Genomic DNA, 22,375 nt, shown 5'->3' with positions numbered 1-22,375 from the left:
GGGATCTTGGGCCATCGACGCGGCCTGAGGTCACCCACCCAACTGCGGTGGCATGTGAGTTTATTGTCAAGTGGTGCTAGCAAGCCAGCGTGTAAAGCTGCCGTGGCTCCCTGAACCGCCCGCCAGGCTGGTGCCCCTGTTCATGTAGGAGCAGGGTTGCCTTTTCAGCACTTTCTTGGCTCAGGGATGAACATTCTTCCAGTGCAAGTTTCACCCATTGTTGGATGTTTAATTATTTGATCAAAACCTGCAGAGAAAAAGGGCCATTTGCCTCTCAATCTCTTTTAGTCCGCCTCTGAAACAGTGGCTTTCCTGCGGCAGGCTCTCCTGGGCAGGGCTGGCAGTAGAGGAGGAATGAATGAACTGTCTGCTTTCCTGAGCTGATGAATGTCACCATCATTTCTCTGGTCGAGCCAGGCAGCACTGCAAAAGATGTCATCTTTGCCTCCCTTCATGAACAGCTCCTCGCTTCCTCTCCATCACTCTTGCCCTTCACTTTAGGGTGAGGGGCTTCGGGAAAACGTTCTCCTTATCGCCGAGAGAACCTGTCTCCTTGCTCGGCGATCTACCGCTGCCCTCTTGCCATGGCAGAAGGGTGCCTGAAAGGCCAGTCCACCACTTGGCAGGGCCAGAGAGCGGGGCGGCTCCTCCCCAGGGCGAACGGGCACAGGAGCTGCGGTGACACGTTTAAAAAGTGACCGGGCTGGTTCAGAGCGGATTAAGGCAGGGCTGAGAGCCCCGGGGCCCGCTTGGCACAGACTGCGGCGTGGGGAGACCAGCTGGGGAGCCTGGCGTGGGGCTGGGCCAAAGAGGGAGCCGCGGCTCTGCCGGGGCGGGGGGCGTCCCGTGTGCGCCCAGGGAACGGGGCTGCCGCCTGGCCTCGCCCCTTGAGATGCAAACACCCGGGTGCCCGGGAGGCTCCGCCCGGGTCCCCGTCCCCGCCTCGTGCTCCAAGCGGGCCCAGGGGCGAGCCCCTCGTGCACCCCCCCCCCGGGGGGGTGGGATACCCCCGCCCCAGGGGGCCCAGAGGCGGAACCGCCCCCGCCGCCCACGCCCCCTGCCCGGCTCCCAGCCTTGCCCCTGCGCCTTGGGGGTGGAGGGTCTGTTCACCACCCCCCCGGAGCCGGCGCCTCCTTGCCCCCAGCCCGGCTCGGGCAGGCGCGTGGCCCTGCGGCGAGGCCCCCCCGCCCCCCGGCCCTGCAGGCGGAGCCCCCGCCCCTCCTGCCCGGCAGGTCGGTGTCTCTTTAAGGCGGCGGGGGAGGGCTCAGCCTGACAATGGGCCGGGGCAGCCGAGTTGGAGCAAGTTCCCGGCGCTGCCGCCGCCCGGGTGCGGGCTGAGCAGGGGGGGGCAGCGGCGCCGCCTCTGCGGTGGATTATCGCCGGGAGCCCCCGGGAGCAGCGGAGCCTGGTGCGGGAACGGGGCTGGCAGCGAAAGAATGAATTAATCCCCTGCCCCCCCCCCGCGCACAGATTCCCCCCCCCAGTGCGCGCCGACCCCTCCCGCCCGAGCCCCCCCCCCGTGTGCCCCCCGCCAGTGCGCGCCGGCCCCCTCCTGTCTGACCCCCGGGACCGATCAGCAGCCCCCCCCCCGTGTGCCTCGCCCCCCCCCGTGATCCTCGCCGCCCCCCCCCCCCGCGCTCCTCTGCTGGGTCGCCCGTGCGCCCTTCTTCCCGCCCGGCTCGGCTCGGCTCGGCTCGCTCTGCCCCGCGGGATGTGGCCCTGGAGGGACCGGGCCATGCGGCGGCGGCGGCGGCTGCTCTTGCTGCGGAGCCTCCTGTGTCTGATGCCGGCCCTGGTGGGACCAACTTTCGGTAAGACCCCGCCGGAGCGGCTCGTGCGTCCTGGGTCTGGGAGCCCCCCGGGTGCAGCCCCCCGGCCCGGGGCTGGGCACCCCTTAGTCCGCCTTGGGGCGGGGCACCTCTCCTGCGCCCCGCTGGGGCCCGGAACGCCGCATCCAAAGGTGCCCTGAGTCGGGCTGGTGTCCGCGACCGCTCCCGGCTGCGCCTCGGGTCTGTGGGCTCCGGGCCCGCCCGGGAGGGATGCCGCGAGCTGCCGCCAGCCTGGTCCCCTCCGCTCCGGGCAGCGGCTGCGGCGAGTGGCACCTCCCCGCCTCTTGTGCTGGCCGCGCCGGGCGCCCGGGCAAGCTGAGTGGGCACAAGGAACAGCGGGCTTGTCTGGCAGCCCCGTGCAGCTGCTCTGTTCCCTGGGCACCGAACCTGGTTCTCGCCCGGCGCCCATCACCGTCCTCTCCGAGCCTGGGGCAGGCTGGATGGGGCCCTGCGCACAGTATCTGGTGAGCCTGTCAATGCCCACCTTGTGCAGGTGGGGAAACTGAGTCATGGGGCAGTGAAGTGGCTTGTCTAAGGTCACACGCTGGGGGTCAGTGGCAGTCAGGAGTAGAACCAGCTCCCCCAAGTCCTGCCTGCAAGGCCACCCATCCGCCCTGGGGAGCTGGCTTTTGTGGCTCTCCCCCTCCCTTGGCCATCGGTGTTGAGCACCTTTCCTCTGCCTGGGCTGTTAGCTGTGAAATCACCAAGAGGCGGGAGGGTTTGGCGGGTGCGGTGCCATGGGCAATGTGCCCTACCCTCAGGCAGCCCTTTGCTTCTTCGCTGGCAAGGAGGGGGGTTGCCAGCCCAGGGCACCACTCTGCCAGCACTGCCCTAGGGGTGGGTCCTGGTGTGATAAAGGATCATGTGGGGTGTGGGTCATGGGAGGAGGTCTGGAGTGGTGGAGTCAAGGGCGCTCTCTTCTACTGTTGTCGTCCTCCCCCCCCCCCCCCACCGAAATCCAAGCCATTGACATTTGAAAGTCCCCACTCCAAGCCCTTGATTTGTTGCATTTTTTACTGAATGTACCATCACTGGGTCAGAACCAAGCTCTTTCCAGTGACCGCGGCTGCACTGGCCTTGTCTTGTGTTTCAGTTCTCAGGCTGGAAAAGGCACTGGCTGCCCTCAGAAGTACAGAGCACAGCAGTTTGAGTCCACTGGCTTGAGGGGCAGCTGCAGCAGGGCTATGCAGGATTTCTAGGGGGGGGGGGTGAACTCGGGAGCCAGGAGTTCCCCTCTACGCTGTCTCTGGAGCAGTGCTATTCACAGTGGTGGTCCACGGATCAGTGCCGGTCTGCGCACACACTGGAAAAAGAAAATGCCGGTCCCCCACACCAGATAGCTTGAGAAGCACTGCTCTAGAGGGCTTTCGGGGCACGTGCATCCTTTTAAAAGAGATGGTACGGAGAGCAAAAGTGACTGAATCCATCCACTAGAGGAGGTAGCAAGATCAGTGCCTCCTAGAGCTCATCAGCCAGAAAAGCCCAATTAGTCACACCGAAAACTTTTCCTGGAAGCAGCTGGGTTTTGGCAAAGCTTTCGCAGTCCAGGATGGAGTTTTGGACAGACAGATGGACGGACCCGCACCCCAGAATAGCCAGGAGTCCAGCCGTTATGACATTCGCCTGAGCTGAGTTTGCCCAGTTCAGAGCAGGGACTTGACCCTTGGTCTCCTACAGCCCAGCTGAGTGTCCTGGCCATTGGGCTTGAGTCTGTCTTGCTGGGTCAATGAATATTTCATTATTTATACCGAGTGGAACAACTCCAATGTGTGTGTCTGCAGGGGGGTCAGCTCTCTGCTCTGACATGGCCTGCTTTTCTTCCAATGAAGAAGGAAAACAAATGCTGAAACCTCAACATTTTTTGCAAAACATAATTATTGTTTTCTGCCCAGCTCTCGCTCCAACCCTGTCATTTCCAGGAGCGAGCACTCCACCAGCGCGGGAGGAGAGTCTGACATGCAGTGCTTGAAACAAAGCTGGAAACCAGGTCATTATTCCAACCAGGGCCAGTAGTTTATCATAAATAGAGGACCGTGCAAAGGAGAGGGGGCCTGGGGGGACGATGACACTGAGTGACATGTAGTCTAGGCAGGATTCCTCTGCCGCCATTCTCCCCATTCCCCCTCCCTCCCAAGACCCTCAACAATTAAAACAACTGCAGCACGGAGTTAGTATACGCTCCAGATGTTACTCTCGCTAGTATCAGAGCTTCTATTCTGTGGCTGACGAGCCTGAGAGGAGCATTGGGTAATACTGAAGGATAACTTTCTCCCTATCAAAAAGACCTGATGGATTCTCTCTAGCAGCATGCTAGGACTGGCATTGAGAGAACACAAAGTGACTCTCTGGTACAGCTGTATGCACTGTTTTGGTGAGCAAACAGTCAGGAGTTTGCAGTAGTTCATTAATGTTTGTGTGCAGGAAGCAATCCAAATAGACAGTACAATGACCAGCGCAGAGTCTGTAGGCAAACCTGTTAGAATGAGCTAGCACGCATGTTTATAAAGTCACATCTCAATTTGATGGAACTGGTACATCTTCCTCTGCAACTCCTAGGCTGCCGTCTTGTTTGCAAGAGTTTTTGCATGTTTTTTAGATAAGATATAGGGGAAGACGGGGCTCTCGCAACAACAAAAATTATGCAAGGAGGTTGTTTGTGAGCATCAAGAAACAAGAGTACAGAGCCTTTCATTGTAAATGCTACCAGTTCTCAAAAATCTTTTCTTTCCAAACCAGTCTCCTTTTGAAATCACAGTCCATCCCTCGGCCTCCGAGGTTATTCACTGAGTTACATCCCTGGGTTTGATTGTCCTTGCATCTCACTGTATTTATTTACTGATGTCTTCAAAAAGACCTGAAGAGAATTTGGTGCGGATGAAAGTGCAGCCTGCAAGCTCTGCCGCAAGGAAGGTAATTTGTGTCGGCAGGTGCTGCACAGAATCCCATTATGCATTGCCAGCGCACCTCAGTCCCGACCTGTAGCGCACCCTGTTGTTCTAGACATGGGCATCTCTTGCAATGGGCTAGTTGGGCTGGATTATGCAATAGTTTTGGGATGTGGATAATAGGAGTCTAGGATGAGACAATCAAACTTCTGCTCCTAACCACCTCCAGGATCTGATCTTGAGCTTTCTAGCAGTGAACGATTGGGGCCAGATTCTTCAGAGGCGCTCAGTGCATTGGGTGCAGGTTGGGGGCTGAGCTCTGAAAATCTGGCCCTGCGAGCGCTAACTCTTGCTGTTCTGCCCAGCACACCTCTCCCAGAAGAACTGATTTCTTGTTTGTAAATATCAGTGCATTGGGATTGGGATATCCCTGAATGTTGCAGTTGTCGGTTCAAGACCGTGACTTCTGTTGGATGCTGGTAGGTTTGGGTGAGGCCACGCACCATGCAGCATACCAGGGCAGAGAACAGATACAGCTGGTTCTGGGTTGGTTCATTATATACTTATTTCATAGTAAGACAGTACTGTGTTCGTGGAACTCAGTCATTCTAAGGTACCAGGTGGCTTTGCAAACTATATAGGAATCTCTTCACTCCCTCAGAAATGCCGCCATCTGCTACGCTTTCAAGTAGTTTGGGACTTTTCCCACACTGGAGCAGTGTCCACACAGGACATTACTGCACAGCAAGCTGGTGCGCTGCAGACTCCCACGCCTGGCTTGCTATGTAGACAAACCCAAAGCATCCTGGCCAAATTCTAACTTGGGCAGTTATAGTCCTCTTTCAACTAGAACAGGCAATGAAGGAGAATCCTGCTTCCAGGGGGAATTGGCCAGGATGCCAAGGTTAATGTTGCTACTCTTGTGCCGGGGCCTAGCTAAGCCTACACAGTTTTGATGTCTGTCTTACGTCTAAATCAGACTACTCCCCGCCCCAGGAGCACAGAGCAGGGCTTTCACCATAGCAAAGACCACATCTGTAGAGAGCTCACCTCACCCCTCACATAACAGCCCTTTGTCACCTAGGTCCATTGCTTATAGGGCAGTGGCTCTCAGGCTTTTGTACTGGTGACCCCTTTCACACAGCAAGCTTCTGAGTGCGACCCCCCCCTTATAAATTAAAAACACTTTTTAATGTATTTAACACCATTATAAATGCTGGAGGCAAAGCAGGGTTTGGGGTGGAGGTTGACAGCTTGCGACCTCTGCATGTAATAACCTGGTGACCTCCAATTTGAGAACCCCTGTTATAGGGGAAGGTCATATTGGGAAAGTGATTGTGTCTTGTGCTGACTTTAAAGCGCTGAGTGTTTTGTCCTTTTCGGGGAGAAAACATTCCTTTTGCTCTTCATTTCTTCTCCTTTAATCTGCAGCAGAAGTCCCTGCTAGGGGCAGACAGGCTGACTCACTCTTCTGTGTTTCCAGTTGCTTTCATAGGCCTCCAGGCTTTTAATTACAGTGAAAAGCTTGGACAGCTGTAGAAGCAGCTAGGACCAAGGAGCCAGGACCATGTTACCAGCCAGCTTCCCAGGGACCATCAGCAATTGCTCCATGGTCCATGGATCGATGTGGTCTGTGAATAACAATTGAGGAGTCGCTAGTATAGAGCAATAATAGAAACCCCCAATTCTTTCTCTTCAAATCTACTAAGATCCACCCCCTCCCGTTCGGAAGATCCAGAGAGAAACCTGGGGTGTATTTGGATGTTTTACATCTCAGTGGTGCTGGGTTGTCCTGGCTCTGCAGTTTACAAAGGTGGCAGATTAACCTTGGTGAGACGATGTGGAGGAAGGATGTGGCAGCCCTGGATTTCTCTTTAATCACCCGCTGATACTTTTGGGTCATCACTAGTCGGTTTCCAAGGCTGACGGGGGACTCCAGGATGGCTGCTGGCTGGCAGGCAGGAAGATCCCCCTGTGTGTGATTTATTGGGGTGGTGCTCAAGGCAGCAGAGGCTCTGAGATCTAGTCACTGGTGTTTTTGGCATCCTTTTTTTCTGGATAGTGCTCTAACTCTGTGTTCATTCTCCTCTGCTCGGACAGCAGGAGTCCAGGCTCTGTCGGGGGATTGATTGGTACCAAACAAGAAATGACATTCAGCAGAGTCTGCAAGTTGTCTGTTTTTTTCTTAATTAATTTAAAATCTTTGAGAGGCTTTACCCTGATTTCTAGAGAGCTGAGGTCCTGTCCCTAAGTGTGCGAGAGTCATTTGTAAAGTGCCTTGTGACTCTTCAGGAAGAAAAGCTAGTAAGAAACACCGGCTGTGGGAGACTGCTCATGTGAGAGCAGGAGCCAAACAGTGGCTTTGATGTCGCTCCAGAAGGAAGAAACGTGCACTGATCAAGACAACAGCTTTTCGCTGGGCTCAGGCTTGTCTGAAGGGGGGACACATGGGGTGTGCTCGGTGAGGAAGCTGATTGCATGAATGGCTGGCTCTTTTGTGCATCATCGCACCATTCAGCGCAGCCCACACAGCAGCGCTCTTTGTGTCAGACCCCTTTGGGCACGTCCACGCGGAGCTGGGACTCCCATGCATCGTGCATGGTGCTCAGCCCCGCTGCATGCTGGGATAGGGAAGCACTGAATCCATAGGAGCCAGCTATGTTGCCGGAAGCGTGGGGGCTTTGGGGAGACTTCACACTGCAAGGCCCTGGGGCTGGTTTGTGGCGCTCTCTGCAGCTGGGCAGTAATAGGGCATCGCAGTGGCCTGTGGTGGCTTGGTGGGAAGGGAAGCGCTCAGCATGGCTCTCGGCTCCTGGGAGCAGGCCTGGGTGCTACGTGCTGCTGCCTCGGGTCCCAGCTCCTGGGATCGGGATCCCAGTGGGGTCGCGGCTTAAAAACGAAAGTTTCCAGCCCTCAGGGCTGTGAAGAAAGGCTTGAGGAGGAGCCCCGTGCTACCGAGGTGGTTTGTCCGCGGAGCCTGTGAGGATCGCTCTGAGAAGTGTGGCCTGCCTTGTTCCCCTCTGGGGGTGCTGGTTCGGAGGGCCCAGCCGACCCCCAGCACAGGGCTCTCCAGTCCTGTCTTCACTCAGGAAAGCGGGCGACTTTAGGGTGGGCTTAGATAACTCGACCCCTTCTCCCAGTCAGAGCAAACCCTGGGTGAGGCAGGAGGGGAAGGGTGCAGCCCCCCCAACGGAGCCCTCCCAGCAGCTGGGATGTAAGTATTGGGGGTATACCTCCTGCCTCTCTGTGCAGGGGAGGAGGCATCTGCTGCCGCTCCTGGGGAATAGGTAGGCGCTGTGCAGCTGTCCTTGCTTCTGTGGGAGGCGAGCCCCCTCCCCGCCCACACACGGACACACACACTGCTGTTCCCGGTGGGGCGGGCGTGGTGTCCCACAGTCATCGTCTAGAGCCCCTCCTCGGGGGGATCCACGCCCGCCGGGCTGCCAGCGGCCCCGGCAAGTGGCACAGCTGGAGAGCAGCTGGGTCTGAGCAGGGCACTGGTTCTCGAACACTTGACATTATCCAGACTCTCTGTCGGCCGCACCTACTGTCCTGCCCCAGTCCAGCCGCAGCTGGTGTGGGGCGGCCCAGCAAGAGAGTCGGTAGAGCACTTCGGTGTCTGCGAAGGGTCACTGAGCCTGGGCTGAGAGAATGGGCCGAGGGGGTTTGCGGCATTCCCACAGACCCGAGGGGATACTCCTGCAGTGTCCTGAGGGGGGAGCTGTAGAGGAGCGGGCAGAGCAGGTATCCAGGCTGTGTCTGAGCTGAAGCATTGCGGAGGACAGCTCCTGCATTAGGGCTCTCGCTTCCCCCATCACTGCCGGGGGACCCCTCCCGGAGACGCTGCCTCGGGCCTCGCCTGTGCCTGTCCCTGCCAGTGCCCCGGCCACTGAGCCCCTGTCGAGCCCCGCTTGCCCTGGTTAACGCTCTCAGTTGGACTGTGCTGGGCACCAAGCCAGCTGTGCCCGTCACTGGGAAGGGGCAGCTCTCTTTCCCCAAGAACGCTCCTCTCCGAGGCTGGGGCGGGGCTAGGAAAGTGCTTTTAAAATAAAGGGACTGTTCCTTCGGCCAGAGGTGCTGGGAGGCCTGGAGCTGTAACCTGGTCCGGGCATGGCTCTGGTCTGAAGGACACCACTAGACAGAGCAGGGAAGGGAAATTCTGTACGGGGCAGGGCTGCGGAAGTGGCGCTGGAGAGGACTCGCTGGCTTCTAGCAGCTAGCGATGGCGGCTTGTGCTGGAACTTGGTCACCTCGTGCCAGTTTCCCCGGCCTGGCACATGCGTGTGCTCCCACAGCCCAGGATTGGGGCCCACCCTTCAGTTGCTTCCTAAACCTCCAGCTTAGTGACTGCGGAGGGGATAAGCCAGCTACTGAGTCTCCTACTGAGAGCGGCCATGTCTGTGCTCGCCAGGGAGTAGGGCCCAGAGCCCTTCAGCAGCGTGATTTGCCTTCTTCCCCTGCTAAGAGTTTGCTCTGCTCCCTGCTTGGTGTCTGCGCACGGCATGTCTGACGGCAAAGGTGTGGGGGGAGGTGTGAGAAATAAATCAAATTGGTCATAAATTACCCAGTTTGTCCGCGCCGTGTCATGCCAGGCCCCAAACCGGACAGCTCCCTGCCCTGCGGAGCAGAGGATGCTGGGGGTGGGGGGCTGGGTAGGGCCATCTCCTCCTTGTTCTCCGGGAGCGCCCGTTTTGTCTGCCCTTAGTTGTTCGGGGTGGGGGTCTGTGTGCTCTATTCTGAAGCCCTTCTATTTCCACTGCCCTAATCAGGGAGGGTGAATTTGCAACTGAATTCCCAGCCTCTCTTAGGGACAGTAAAGGGGTGGGGGGGGCAGGGGGTAGGTTGGTGGGTTTTTTTAAGAGGAAAGCAGCATTGTTGTGGGGTTGGCGCATTCTTTGGCTGTTGGGATCAAGACAGATTAGCTGGTTTAGGGGCTCTTTTGAGACATGGCTATAGCAACAGTTGCAGTCAGGATCAGAATGTGCAATGGCTCCAGGATCCTGAATGCCAAAGCACCAAACAAGTTGAAATTTACATGGGGAGCAACAATGGGGGTCAGCTAATGAGTAACCAGGGGCGTCCCTCTCAGATGCAACTGTTTCCTTCCAGGACGCCTCGCCTCGGGGAGATGGGAAGAGCTGGGTTGTGATGGCCAGGGTGGAGTTTGTTAGCTTTAAAGTCAATGCAGGTGCTCTCGGAGATGTAGGCACAAGCTGTCTGGGATCTGAGCTCTGTGCTGGAAAATCCTTCTCAGGCCTGAAGGGTTAATATGCTAGAGTCCTCCTGATTTCATTTTCATAAACATCTGCTAAAAGCAGGAGATTTAGCTTTCCCGTTCCTAGGGGATTTGCGGGGCAGGAGTCAGATCTCTGGGGAGGTTTATTCTCATCCCAGGATTAACCATCTCCAGAGTTCTGATAGCCTTGCCATGTGACGTACTTAGCAATCAGCTGTGGTTAACGGGCTGGGCAGAGGTTCTTTAATCCAAAGCGTTTCATCCCAAAGGGCTGTGGGTGTTGCTGGGGGAATGTGCAGCGTAGAGCCCCTGGAGTGCACCATCCTGCCAGAAATCCCCGGGTGCTGCTTGGGGGGAGGGAATTTCAGGGCTCTGACAGGAGCCACGCTTGTTCCACAAGGCCAGGAGCACTGATGCTTAGCGTGGTCGCTCACCAACATGGGTCACTTTTAGAATAGCTTTCTCGCTCATAACACACCAAAGCGCTCTCCGTACCAGACTGCCGCTCGCTGCCAAGCTGGCCCGTGGGCAAGCCCTCTGGGAACCTGCAGCCAGACCCCCTGAGGCTGGCACTACATAGGCTCAGCTGGAGTAGGGTCCCCACAGAAAACCCAGGTGTGCAAATTGCCCAGAGCTGCACCAAGTGCCCTTGCTGATTCCCTCTGCTCAGTCACTGTTCTACCCAGGAGCAGCAGGTGCGTTGTTCGCTCTACTCAGCAGCGCGCCCCCGCCCCATCTGCTCCACGGGTACCAAGAGTCTGATTCGACCTCTCCCCGTCTGGCAGCCGGCCGGTGGGTGGGCGTCCCTGCGGCAGGGACTCCCATTAGGAGGTGAAGTCCCTGCTGCTCGCAGGGCTGGCCTGGAGGATGAGAGGGGCTGAGCAATATTCTCTCCGTCCCCTGCCCTCTGTGCTGGGGCTGCAATCAGTTTATATTTCTCTCCTCCTCTGTCCAGCACAGATCTTCCCCTCCCAAGCTCTGGCTCTTCCTGTGGGGTGCCCTTTCCCCGTCCAGTGGCGGCGGTGGGGCTGAGCTGGGGCTGAGGACACTGTCCCATGCTCTCCTGGAGTCTGGGTTCGTGTCCATGCGGGGCTGCCTGGACACCACCTCAGCCCTGTCAGGCCTGCCTTAGCACCATTTCTGCAGCTGCCCCTTCGCCTCCCAGAATCCATGTGGAAGGGGAGGGGCCCCCTCCCCTTGCGTCAGCTCAGGGTTGCTGGCTGCTCCTGCCAAAGATCTCTTCCCTCTGAGCTGACACTGGTCCCCATGCCGCTTTGTGGAGGTACAATGGCACCGTCAGCCGCCCAGTGCCTCCTAAATCCAGATGTAAATCCTAGGCCCGAACCACCTGTGGCCACTGAAGCACCCAAGTCACTTCTCATCAGTCGGGGCTGTTAACTCTGGTGCCCAGCTAATTCCATGGTGCCCCCTTCAGTTCCTCTTGTGCTTTCCCTGGGACACAGGGGTGCTCGGTGCCTGCCCTGAAGCGGTTTCCGAATCTAAAATACGTGTTAGCTGCACGTTGTCGGAGGGCTGCAGCGGAAGGCTGGACGCAGCCTGCAAAGGTGAGAAGGACAGCCAGTCTGCCAGCAAAACTGTTACAGGGAGAGCCCACTGTGCGTGGCCCAGTGGACTGCATGGTTCCTGAAAGGCGCTGACTTCGACTGTTTGTGACGTCAAGTTACTCAAGCAGGCTTCTTCAAACTTGGCTTCTTTTGTAGATTCATTGAGGCCACCAATCCAAGCAAGTTTGCAATGTGTTACTTAAGAGCTTTTTTTTAACCCTGTTCATGGTTTAAGCAAGCCTTGGGGCTCTCCTGAGCTCGTTTGTGCTCGTGGTATGCACAGTAAACTCAGATGAGTAGGAGACTTTCCCTGGCGAGGGGGGACCTAAACCATTGCCTTCTTCAGGACTTCACTCGCTCTTCAGTGAAAGCTCCAGTTTCTGTTGCTAGGGATTGTGATGAGAGCCGACACAGTGCCTCCTTCCAAGTCTGCAGACAGAGCATGCTGCTGCTTGCTGATCTGGGAAATGGCAGCTGGGTGAGATGAGCAAGACTCCAGTCAGTTCTGCTGCTCCTGTGTTGGACCTGCGGGCCGCCAGGAAGCTGGATAAGGCCGTGAGCAGCAGCAGAGTGCCAGACGCTGAGCTATTAATGGAGGAGAAGGTCACGAATAGGGGGATTAGAATAGGGGAGCCCCTCCCTCCTGTTCCATTTCCAGAGTGGCAGCAGCTGGGAGGCCCGAGGGGAGAGGCTCTCCCTTGCAGGAGTCCAAGGGAAGGTGGGCATTGGATTTCGGAGACCCACCAGCTGGAGAGTGCAATGGAAACGTTGGATAGTCCGTGCGCAGGGCTCAGAGACCGCATCTGGCAGGAGCCCCAGCACCTCCCTCCCTACAGCTGGGCTTTGGTCTGTGAGCATTGCCTCGCCCTTGCTGTTGGGAGGGCGTGTCTGGTGAGCCCTTCAAGCCCTGGAAGTGCACCCTTAGGGTAAAGTACTTGGACCATATTCAGCCTCTGCCTCAGGGTGATGAGTGCCTAGGGGTCCGGCCATGCTGCAGCTGGAGTGAGCCTCCCAGCCTGGGTAGACCGATTCGAACTAGCTAGTGCTCTAAGGGTGGCCATGACTTGGGCTGGCTTTGGTGGCTAGCCTGAGGATCCGCTGGTGCCGCAATGGCCATGCTCTCTTTCTAGCCCCGCTGGAGCGAGTCTGTCCATCCCGGCTGGGCGGCTTGCTCAAGCTGCAGTGTGGACGTTCCCTGTATGGCCTGCAAGCCCACAGGGATCACTGGTGCGGCTGGAAACTAGGCCCTGTTGGTTATAGAACTGGGGACTCTGGGTTCCCCGCCTTTCTAAAACAACGCCGGTTACAGCAGCGGTGGGAAGACCTGGGAGTTCAGGGCAGGGTTTTGTGCCAAGCCTGCTCCCCGGTGTACATTCGTTCCCGTGCGCTCCCAGCTTCCCTACGTGTGCATTTAAGGCTGGAGAAGGAAAGGAAGTCTCCATGGAACGTGTGCTCACGTATGGTTGTTCGTGCCCGTGCTCATACGGATGCAGTGTGGTGTTAAAGGCTGGATATGCTCCACAACCTTCTCTCCCACTGCTGGGCAGAACCACTGAACCTAGTGTCCGTGTCTTTAGATCCCACGTGGATGAGAATGGGGGTCTGAAGGGGTGATGCTGAGGCTGCACTCCCCGGTCCTTGCAGTCTCGTAGAGCGACTACTTTGAAGCATGTAGCCGTGCCAGGGTGAAGGATTGGCTGCATCTGGGGTTCAGGATAATAATACACTGATCGAGTCAGTTGTGTCCCTCAGGGTGGCTCTCAGATAGAGAAGGCCCAAGAAATGGGTAAGTCGACTCGTTCTTTGGGGAGTGCGGAAGCCTGGGAAGCTAATGGGGCCTCGCTGTAATCTGGGGCTGTTACTAAAATCACTTGCCCGTTCTGGTTATTTTGTAGATCCATAGATTTTTTTTTTTTAAGCCTTTCTGATCATCCCGTCTGACCTCCTGATTCCTGCAGCAGTCCTGCCCCCGGTGCTTGTTCCCTTCTGGCTCTGTTCACCCAGTCTGATGCAAAGACTCCAGGTGACGCAGGGGGATGTGTGCTCCGGTGTCAGCTGGTTCTGCTGTTGGAGTAGCCCAGGCGAATCCCATAACTCGGTAGAGCTGACAGTCCTTGCTGTTGCTTTGAGATGCCGTTGTCCGAGAGTTTGCATGGACGCTGCCGAAGGGAAACCTTCAGACAGACTGTTTTGTGCTAGCGATTCTGAACGGCTGGCAGAGTTCATTAGTGGAGCGAAAGGTTGGCTGGAGGAGGAGCAGTGCGAGAGCCTCCTACTTGGGATGCTAATTGGACAGTCACAGAGTGCAAGCCGCTGGCTCCAGCAGCTAGCCCCGCTGGGAGCAGGCCTGCCTCTCTTGCCGTAGCTGCGCGTGTTTGAAAGGGCGTCGTTCTGTTAACGAGAACTTTGCTTCCGTCTGGGTCTCTGTGACCAGCAACGGCAGCAGTTTCATCACTATCGAACTTTGCAAACTATGGCAGGTACGTTTATAGCCTTCTGGGATCCTAATGGCTCCCACATGTGGCTAATTGGAAACCTGTTCTTCTCCCTGTCACCTTGAAACGGCTTGTGTAGGACCGTGCAGTGACAATTTGGCTGCTTTGCAAATGTGCCCTCAGCTTCCTCTCTCCAGGTGAGTCTCTTTAAGAGAAGGCAGCGTGGAGCCCAGGTGCTACATGAGGGAGCAAGGTGTCTCCCACTGGACTGGGACCCAGGAGACCTGCTGTTGATGCCTAGCTCTGCCACAGACTCTCTGTGGGACCCTGGTCAAGTCACTTAGTCTCTTTGTGTCTCGGTGCCCATCTGGCTGGGAAGAGCCAACCTTCCTTTCTCCCACCCTTTGTCTTGTCTATTTAGATCACCAGCAATTTGGAGCAGGGCTTGGCTCTTTCTCTGTCTGTGCAGCACCATACCCAATGAGCCCCTGCTCACAGCTGGAGCCTAGATGCTGCGGTAATACGGTGTCTGGTCTGAGGGAAGAGAGCTGCTAGCAGAGCGTCACTAGTTCCTGTGCCCAGCGACTGCAGTTGCTGCCCTGAGTCGGGGTTCCAGGGTGACGTTCGCGCTGTCTCTGGGTGTGTGAAAGGGGGAAAGTCACTTCTTCAGCCTGGCGACGGACCCTCCTCCCTGGCAATCTGTGAACTCTAAGGCGGAGTAAAGGATCCAGGCGATCCTGAACTCCTCGGCGGGGAGGAGATTATAAACAGCTGCCAGGTAGGCGATGCCCCTGCTGGAATGTGGCTTCTCTTTGCAAACCCAGTAATCGCTGAAAGGGCTGAAGCAGCAAAATAGCCAGTTACATCCTCACCAAAGCTCCAGAGAAGCACGTCGGAGTCTCCACCCGGGGCTCTCTGCTGTCCCAGCTGCCCAGCTTCTCACCAGCTGCTGGGCCGTCCTGAGTCTGTCTGACAGGAGCGGGAGAGCTGGGGCTGAGCGGGGTCGGCCATGCCTTGAGAGCGGCCCTGAGCCAGGTCACCCTGGAGAGTCCTGATTCCTCTTTGTGATTAAAGTGCCAGTGGATCTCTAACCTTCACCCAGGCTTAATTTGAGCTAACTTGGCTATTTGGATAGCCACAGCCCTCACGGGCCAGGATGGTGAAGGAGTGCTGCTGAGAGGTGCCTGTCTGACAGCTCTCTGGTCACCCCACAGACCCAGCCCTTCCAGCCGGCGTCACCCCTGATTGGGGGATACTGGGGTGATGGGTGGTGCACTCTCCATGGCTCAGGCATCTCTTGGCCTCTGCTCGCTATCTGACTGTCTCAGCAAAGCGCGATGGGGAGTTTGTGACATGGGAGCTGGGCCTGAGAACCACCAAACTCATCTCATCTCAGGGCCACCCAGCATCGGTCAGATGGGAACAGCGTCTAATCCTGGCTGGGCTGGATTCAAACCGGTGACCTGCAGGGTCCCTCCATAGCACCTTAGCAGGGCCCTGAGGCAGCCAGCGTGTTCGGGAAGCCCCAGTGGGAGAGCTGGGACACAGTTGTGTTCGGGGTCTGGAGCCATGCCCTCAAGGCTTTGTCCTGGGCACCCTGACAGCTGGCTCATTCCTGGCACGCTGCCCCTCCATGGCCCAGCTCTGCTTATTGACATTGGCAGTGATTTTTGGCCCACTGCGTCTGCCTGTTATCCGCGCCCAGCTCCCATCGGTGGCGGTGGTGCCACGAAGCCCTAATCCTGCCAGGTCTCTTTGGACACAGCTGCTCGGCCTCTAATCGCTCTTGAGGAGGAAAGGGAGGTGCTCTGTAATTCTCCCTCTCACCGTTGGGTTTATCCCGGATTTGCTGGAGGTTTCCGGCAGCACTTGATCGCCCATGACGCAGGGAAGCTGCTGTTCCAGTATCAGTGGCAGCCTGAAGGTGTCTCCGGGAGCCCTGCAGGGGGTTCATGATGGCAGCGTAACCCGCGCTGTGCAGTGCCTCCTGCAGGCAGACGGCGGCCCTGGGTTCTCAGGAGGCCTTTGGGGGGGTTACGGGAAATCTGAACTAGAAGCCACAAGGAAATTCCCATTCCGAGCGGGACAGGCTGAACTGCAGCTCCCAGGAGTGAATGACCCTCCCAGCCAGCCTCAGGGCTGCCAGACTGGGATTGCCGGGGCGCAGGAGAGAAGCAGGCTGTGATCTGGGGCACAGGAGGATCCAGAGCGGGGTCAGGTGCAAGGGCTGTAGGGTGGGGCATGGGAGTGGCTGTGACTGCTCTAGCTGGCAGCCTGGTCTCTCGGCTGCTGATGGGAACAGCCCGGGGTAGAGCCGGGCACTGGCCTGCATGTGTCGGTGGGCAGGTGATGCCTCCTTGCTGTGTGAAGTCTGGGCTGGGGCTGAATATGTTGCTGCCCTTGGATCATTCCGCTCCCCCAAACACACTTTTGCGGGGAGGGGACAGCAGCTGGGCTGCAGCCCTACTCATAGTGGGAGGAGGGCATCATTAAAGGAGCAGACTTCCCCGAAGCTGCATGGCCAGGCCAGGGCTGTGCTGCTGCACCAGGTCCTGCGGGAGATGGCAGCTGCTTGGAGGGCGAGGACACTGCCAGGCTGGTGTGTCTCAGAGGCATTCCTCCAGAACGAGCGCCCAAGGCCTGTGCCTGACGCTGGCCTGTTTGGAGTGTGGCCTCACCCCCAAGTGAGCAATAAACAAACCAAGCTAAGCTCAGCCCTTCTCCCCAGGCTCCTCCCTCAGGTCTGCTCAGCCCACACTCGAGGTCCCCTCTCTATAGGGATCTAACACCAACTCTGGGATATCTGGGAGTCACCAGAACCCACAGGCTGGGATGCTGCAGGCAGACACTGCTGGCTTGTTAGCATCTGGCTGGGGGAGGGAAAGGCACCCGGGATTTAATTAGTCAAACCTTCTCTTTTGCTCACAAGGTGTGTCGTCCAGTTGAGCATAGCAGCTCGTGAGCTCGGCCAATTCAGGAAAAAGCATTTCTGCACAACGGACTGGGGAGGCACTCACTTCTGGAAACCCCCCCTGCCAGTGCAGGCGCGTGTAAAGCCTGCTGAAAATACCGCTGCTCGCTGCCCTTCGTGCCGCTGCAACAGGATAATGCCTGCGGGTCCCCCCCGTGCGGTGTGTATTTCAGAAAGCAGCTCCCTTTTAACGCAGTGAAATTTGAGGCAGGCCAATTGCAGCAGCATACGGTTGAGATGATTTTGGTGGGCTGTGGTAAGTTTAGGCCTTCGTGTGGGTTGTCGTCATTTTAAATTGGAGCCAGTTTATTTTTCAGCTCCTTGTTGGTATGACTCAGTGGCTCTGCTCAAGCCATGCAGCCTCCAGGGACTCTGCGGTCACTGGTGCTTGGCAGCGTGCATACGGCCCCTCGGCTGCCCAGGGCCTTGCTGTGCTGGCGAAGGAAGGGTCCCAGCCCGGACGGGGTGGGCGAGGCTGGGCGTGGGAGAGGCTCTGGAGGCAGGTGCGGTGTGAGTTGTGCAGCTGAGCCGAGGCTGTGAGCAGGGCAGCTGCAGTATTGGGCTGTTCCAAGCAGGCAGCTCAGCGCACGAGTGGGGCTGCCCTGCCTCTGCCTGGGTGTGCCTGGGGGGAGACACCAGCCCAGAGCAGGGACAGGCCGGCCCCGTGACCTCACAAAGCAAAAATGCTTTAAGTAAATATTTAGCCTTGGCCTTGCCGTGGTGCAGGGGGATGGGGGCGCTTTTGTTTCCTGTATTCCCAGCTGGAGGGCCGCGTCCGGCATCTGACCCGCTGAGGGAGGCGGGAGCAGCGGGGTGCCTCTGCTCTCCGCAGCTGGGAGCCCTCTCTGACGCTGTCAGCCGGGCCCGACAGTTCAGCGCTGGACGAGGGGCTGGGGCCTGGCTCACGTGCCAAGGAGAATGGCAGGCTGAAGCCAAGCGCTGTGTGCCTGAGAGAGGGAGCAGGAAGGGCGGGGCCCAGGTGCCATGCATTCTCCCGGAGCTTGGCTCGTCTGTCCCCTGTGCACACCTGTGCCAAGCGCTGCAGGAGGATTCACCGCATCTGGGGCCGCTGGAAGCAGACAGAGGCGAAATGGGGCTAGTGCAGCATTCGGAGCTAGCCCTGACGGCATGGGCCAGCCCCGCAGAGCTGCTGTGGGATCTGGCAGTGCCCGGGGGGGGCGGTTCTGGTCCATGCTCAGTGGGGACTGTGAGGTCCGACAGTCCTGCAGGGCTAGTGCGGTGCTCTTCCCTGCCTCTGGCCAGTCTGCTTCTGAACGCCCCAAGCTGTGGGGCTCTGACCACCTCCTCCTGGAGGGGATGCTGCTGCCTGATGCATCTCGCTTTCAGGGCGTTTTTTCCAGTGTCTTAGTGTGAACCATGTTACTCCCAACTCTTACCCTAACTGATCCTTCTGCCCTTGGCCTTAGCACTGCTGAAATGCCTGTAGGTTCCCATCGTGTCCCTGCCATGCCCTACCTGTCTGTCTGCTGTGCTGGCTTCCCCTTGTACCTGGCTTCTCCTGCCCACGGACTGTGGGTCCGATGCTTTCCGCAGAGGCCTTGGTTGCTTTCTCCCTGGTGGGAGCTGTGTTTCTAATCTCTCCGGGTCCCTGTGCTACTTCATCCACCTCACAAGTTTCCGCAGCTCCTCCCACTTCACCTCTGTTGTCTTTTGCTCATTCCGCAACGAATAGAATATGAAGAACCCACCCGGGCACTGGGCTGTGTGGGGGAGGTGGGCCATGTAAAAGGAGCTACTGCCTCCAGATGGTATCAGACGGCCGTTTGCTCCCCTCCCTGTCTGTGACATACAGTGCGCAAACGACCGACCGCTGCTTCCTGCAGGACCCTCCCTGCAGTTTTCACTCCACGTGGCCATCTTCCGGTGCAGGCCTGCTTGAATTAATTTGTCCAGGGTGATGTGACTTGAAGAGCAATGCTAATGTATCCCACGTGCAGCCGCTTCACGGTAGAACTGTGACGTTACCGACTCCGTCTGGCAGAAGCTGTTCTTCTCAAAGCCCTCAAATCTGCATCTGCTTCCTATTTCCTGGCCCTCCTTTCTCTCTCCCTGGGTTTGTTCTGGTCTGTTATTAGCAGCAGAAGTTAGAGGCAATTGTCAGGATTGTGCTGCTCCAGGGTTTGAAAATTAGACCACCCCCAACCCCGAGCCCCGCACCTCCCAGCTGTCTGGTGTTTCCGCAGGGGCCTTGTGTCAGTGAGCTTGTGAACAGGCTCCTTGTCGGGCAGGAGAAGTGGCAACAAACACACTTGAGCTTGAAGCAGAAAATGAGTATTAAAGGCTGGTTCTCGGCTATTCCCAAAGCTTGTCTGTCTCTCTGGGCCGAGTGCAGAAGCAGCCTGCAGGGCTTGTGTAGCTGCTGGCCCTGCGCTCTCTGCCAGGCTCGGAGAGTCACACTGGGCGCTCTCCTCCTCGCACGTTCTCTCCACCGGTATGAGAGGCTTTGCAGGCTGGATGCAGCCCTAGGGGATCTCCGTGCCTCCAGCCATCATAGCAGAGGGCATCATTCTGAGCCGATGGGTCCCACGGGGCTGGAGCGTAATTCTCGCTGCGGCTCCCTTCCTGCTGGTGAGGATGCTGGAGCAGGAGAAAGCCCAGCATGACTCTCAGATGCCTGGCTGAGTCTGCAGGGCTGGTGGCTAGAAACATGCCTGCTTCCCTCCTCCCAGATCCAATATGTGAAGCCAAAAACTTTAGGAGCCAGAATGCTATTGCTAGAGCAACTTACTGGGTGAATATGTCACTAGGCAAACCCCACTGCTTCCCCAGCTTGTTCCAGTCCCCTCCGAACAGTCCCTCCTTCTGGGGTGTCCTGTGAAGGGGGTTAGCACCCACACTGTACTAAGGCTCTGTTTAGAAAGGGTTCATGCACGGCTGAGAGCTCTTTTCAAGCGCAGAGGTGAGCAGTAGGATGTGCTCTAGAAAGCTATAAGCAGCCTGTTGGACTCTCACCACTGATGAACCGTTTATTAAAACATCTATAAATAGTTTATTAACCTGGCGTATCTGGGCCATGAGTCGGCAGCGTGCCCTCGTCAGTGACAGCATTAATGCACAGTGCGAGCACTGCCCTTCCCCAGGGGCCCAGCTCACTAGCCTGGGGCCTGGCTTTAAGGCTGCATCTTGCCCAGCCCCGAGAACGTTGGTGCTCAATCAATGTGGTGTCTTTTGTGTGTTGTGAGAGGCATGTAACGTGCTCCTGGGGGAGCCGCGTGACGCACAGGTGGAGGGACACGCTCCCTATGGACCGGCTGGTTGAATAAACATATGGCGAACTGCTGAGGATGATGGCTTGGCACAGCTGCAGACACCAGCTTCTCCTTCCAGCATGGGACAGTAGGAAAGCTAGTGCTCTCTCTTGCCATGAGAGACGCAGAGCCCAGTCCCATCCTGGGGGTGTCCCTGGGGCTGTGTGGTTGGCAAGTGCCTTGGCTGCCGTTTGCCGGTGAGATGCCAGCGCAGCTGGGAGGTGCTGGCAGGCCCCCAAAGGCAAGGCAGTCAGTGACTGTGGGTTTCACAGCCATTTCGTTTCCAAGCAGATTCTGGGGATGTTTTTCAGGCTGCTGTGGGCTCTGGTGGAAGGATATGAGATCTGGGAGCAGGAGGGCACTCAGGAACAGAGGAAATAGAGAAAAGTGGGGGGTGGGGAGAGGATCAGGAAGGAAGGGGCCTAGAGTAAGGAAGGGGATGTCAGCAGGCATGGGGGGGGGAGCAGAGGGGAGAATGAGGAGTTGTTGACTGAGCTGGCTCGTCGGAGGCCTGGGTTTCATTGTCTTCTCTGCAACTGACCTTGGGCAAGTCCCTTCCCATCCCTCCCACTTTGTCTGACTTGTCTAGTTAGGATGGGATATTCCGAAGTCCCCGAGTCACTTGGAGCATGTGGATCAATGAGACCTGTTCTGAGGAGCCTGGGAGCTCCTGGAAATCTGACCCTAGATCAGAAGGGACTGTCTGGGCACTCCCGTAATGTACAGAATTAACAATAAAAATGAGGGGGTCCAGGTTCTCTGGAGTTAACGCTGAGTGTTGGAATTGGGGCAGGTCAGCAAAACGTGGATTGCTGCTGAACACTGCGGGGGCTGCAGCCTGCCCTGGTGCCGGCTAGAGGGCGGTTTCACTCTGTGGATCTGTGTCTCTGCTCCTCCGTCTACATGGGCCCAAGGGTGCCCTTCTCAATCTGGTTGTTTTAAGGTGATTGAATGCCCCGCCCCTTCCCCAGTGACCCAGGCAGAGAATCTAACGCTTCCCTGGTGTGAGCTGGCCAGTCGGTAGCCGAGATGGGAGCTGACAGCTCACTGCTGGTGACTCCAGGTCAGACGTGCTCTGTCCATGGGTCAGCACCACAAACTGGGCTGGGGCTCTGGCTCACAGTTCCTCTGTGGGGTGGGAGGTGCAGGAAGGAAGTGGCTGCAGAGTCAGATAGTGATGCTGCATCTTCACCAGGGGCAGGCTCAGCTCTCAGGTACGCCTTGGCTATCTCCCTGTCTTCAGTGGGGTTTGGGGGGGGGCTGAGGGCAGAACTGGGCTCAAAACCGCGAGCTGAGTTAACAGCTCCCCTAGGGGTTCTCAGGGCTGCATGGATGCAGCTTGGGATGGCAGTCGCAGGGGCTCTTTGGTTTTCACGTGTATTACAGTATCCCCAGGGTTCCCCGCTGGAGTGCGACCCTTCGTGCTGAGCTCTGTGCAGCTGCTGGGGTTGATGCAGACCTTGCCAAAGAGCTGGCAGTCTAGGCTGCGCACGCCCACCTAGCAATGCCCCACCATGCTTTAGCCAGCTGATGATTTGGCGGGCTTGAGGCGGACTCTGCAGGGCTGCCAGGAGGAAGAATCAGAGCGGAGCCCCTGTGGCTGCAGAAGCAGCTCGGAGACACAAGCAGCAGGCTGGCTGGTACGGGCTGGTGTCCCACAGAGTGCAGCGGGCGCTTTCAGGGCAGAGGAGGGAATGGGCCATCTCACCATAAGGGGCCCATGAGCAGGGAGGGAGCAGGGCTTGGTGTTAATGGATCGGGGCTCGGGGGGTGGGATGCTGAGGAGGGGACGAGCTGTGGGGATGAGCCGGAGACCCTCAGCTGACATCTATGGGAGGGACCCAGTGGGGCTCCAGGTGATGGCTGTTCCACAGCCCGACTGGGGACCAGGCTGCCTGCAGACTCTGGAGACATTTCCAGCCAGCCAATTGTTTCTGAGCCGGGGCCCTGGCATGGGAGTCCCTGAACAGGAGCCTGGTGTCGACAGGGCCGCGGGCCCTCGGATGTCTTGAGGCTCTTTTAAACGGACTCATGTACAAACACACTTTCTGATAGAGCCCCTTTAAACAGCCTGTCCCAGATCGTGTCCACAGAAGTCCTTCTCTGCTCAGCAGGGTCTCTTGGCTCCTAGTGCGGGGTGAGTAGATGAGGAAGAAACTGGCTAGACAGGGCAGATAGTACCCCA

General features: G+C 57.6%; 1 protein-coding gene across 6 annotated transcripts in view; it reads left to right on the top strand.

Annotated features, from left to right (window-relative positions):
* Positions 1 to 1,630: 1,630 nt before the first annotated feature.
* The window catches only part of ROBO3 (roundabout guidance receptor 3), a 147,647-nt gene continuing 126,902 nt past the window's right edge, over positions 1,631 to 22,375 (top strand). For 3 of the 6 annotated variants that reach the window (XM_073320817.1, XM_073320816.1, XM_073320818.1), the window contains exon 1: positions 1,631 to 1,811. In XM_073320817.1, the coding sequence (XP_073176918.1) occupies positions 1,712 to 1,811 (100 nt within the window). In that variant the 5' untranslated portion in view covers positions 1,631 to 1,711. The remainder of the gene's footprint in view (positions 1,812 to 22,375) is intronic. The other 3 variants (XM_073320821.1, XM_073320820.1, XM_073320819.1) reach the window with 1 other exon arrangement.

The sequence above is a fragment of the Lepidochelys kempii genome, chromosome 22 (assembly GCF_965140265.1).
Source record: "Lepidochelys kempii isolate rLepKem1 chromosome 22, rLepKem1.hap2, whole genome shotgun sequence".
Classification (NCBI taxonomy): domain Eukaryota; kingdom Metazoa; phylum Chordata; order Testudines; family Cheloniidae; genus Lepidochelys; species Lepidochelys kempii.
This window is presented reverse-complemented; position numbering and strand designations above follow the sequence as displayed.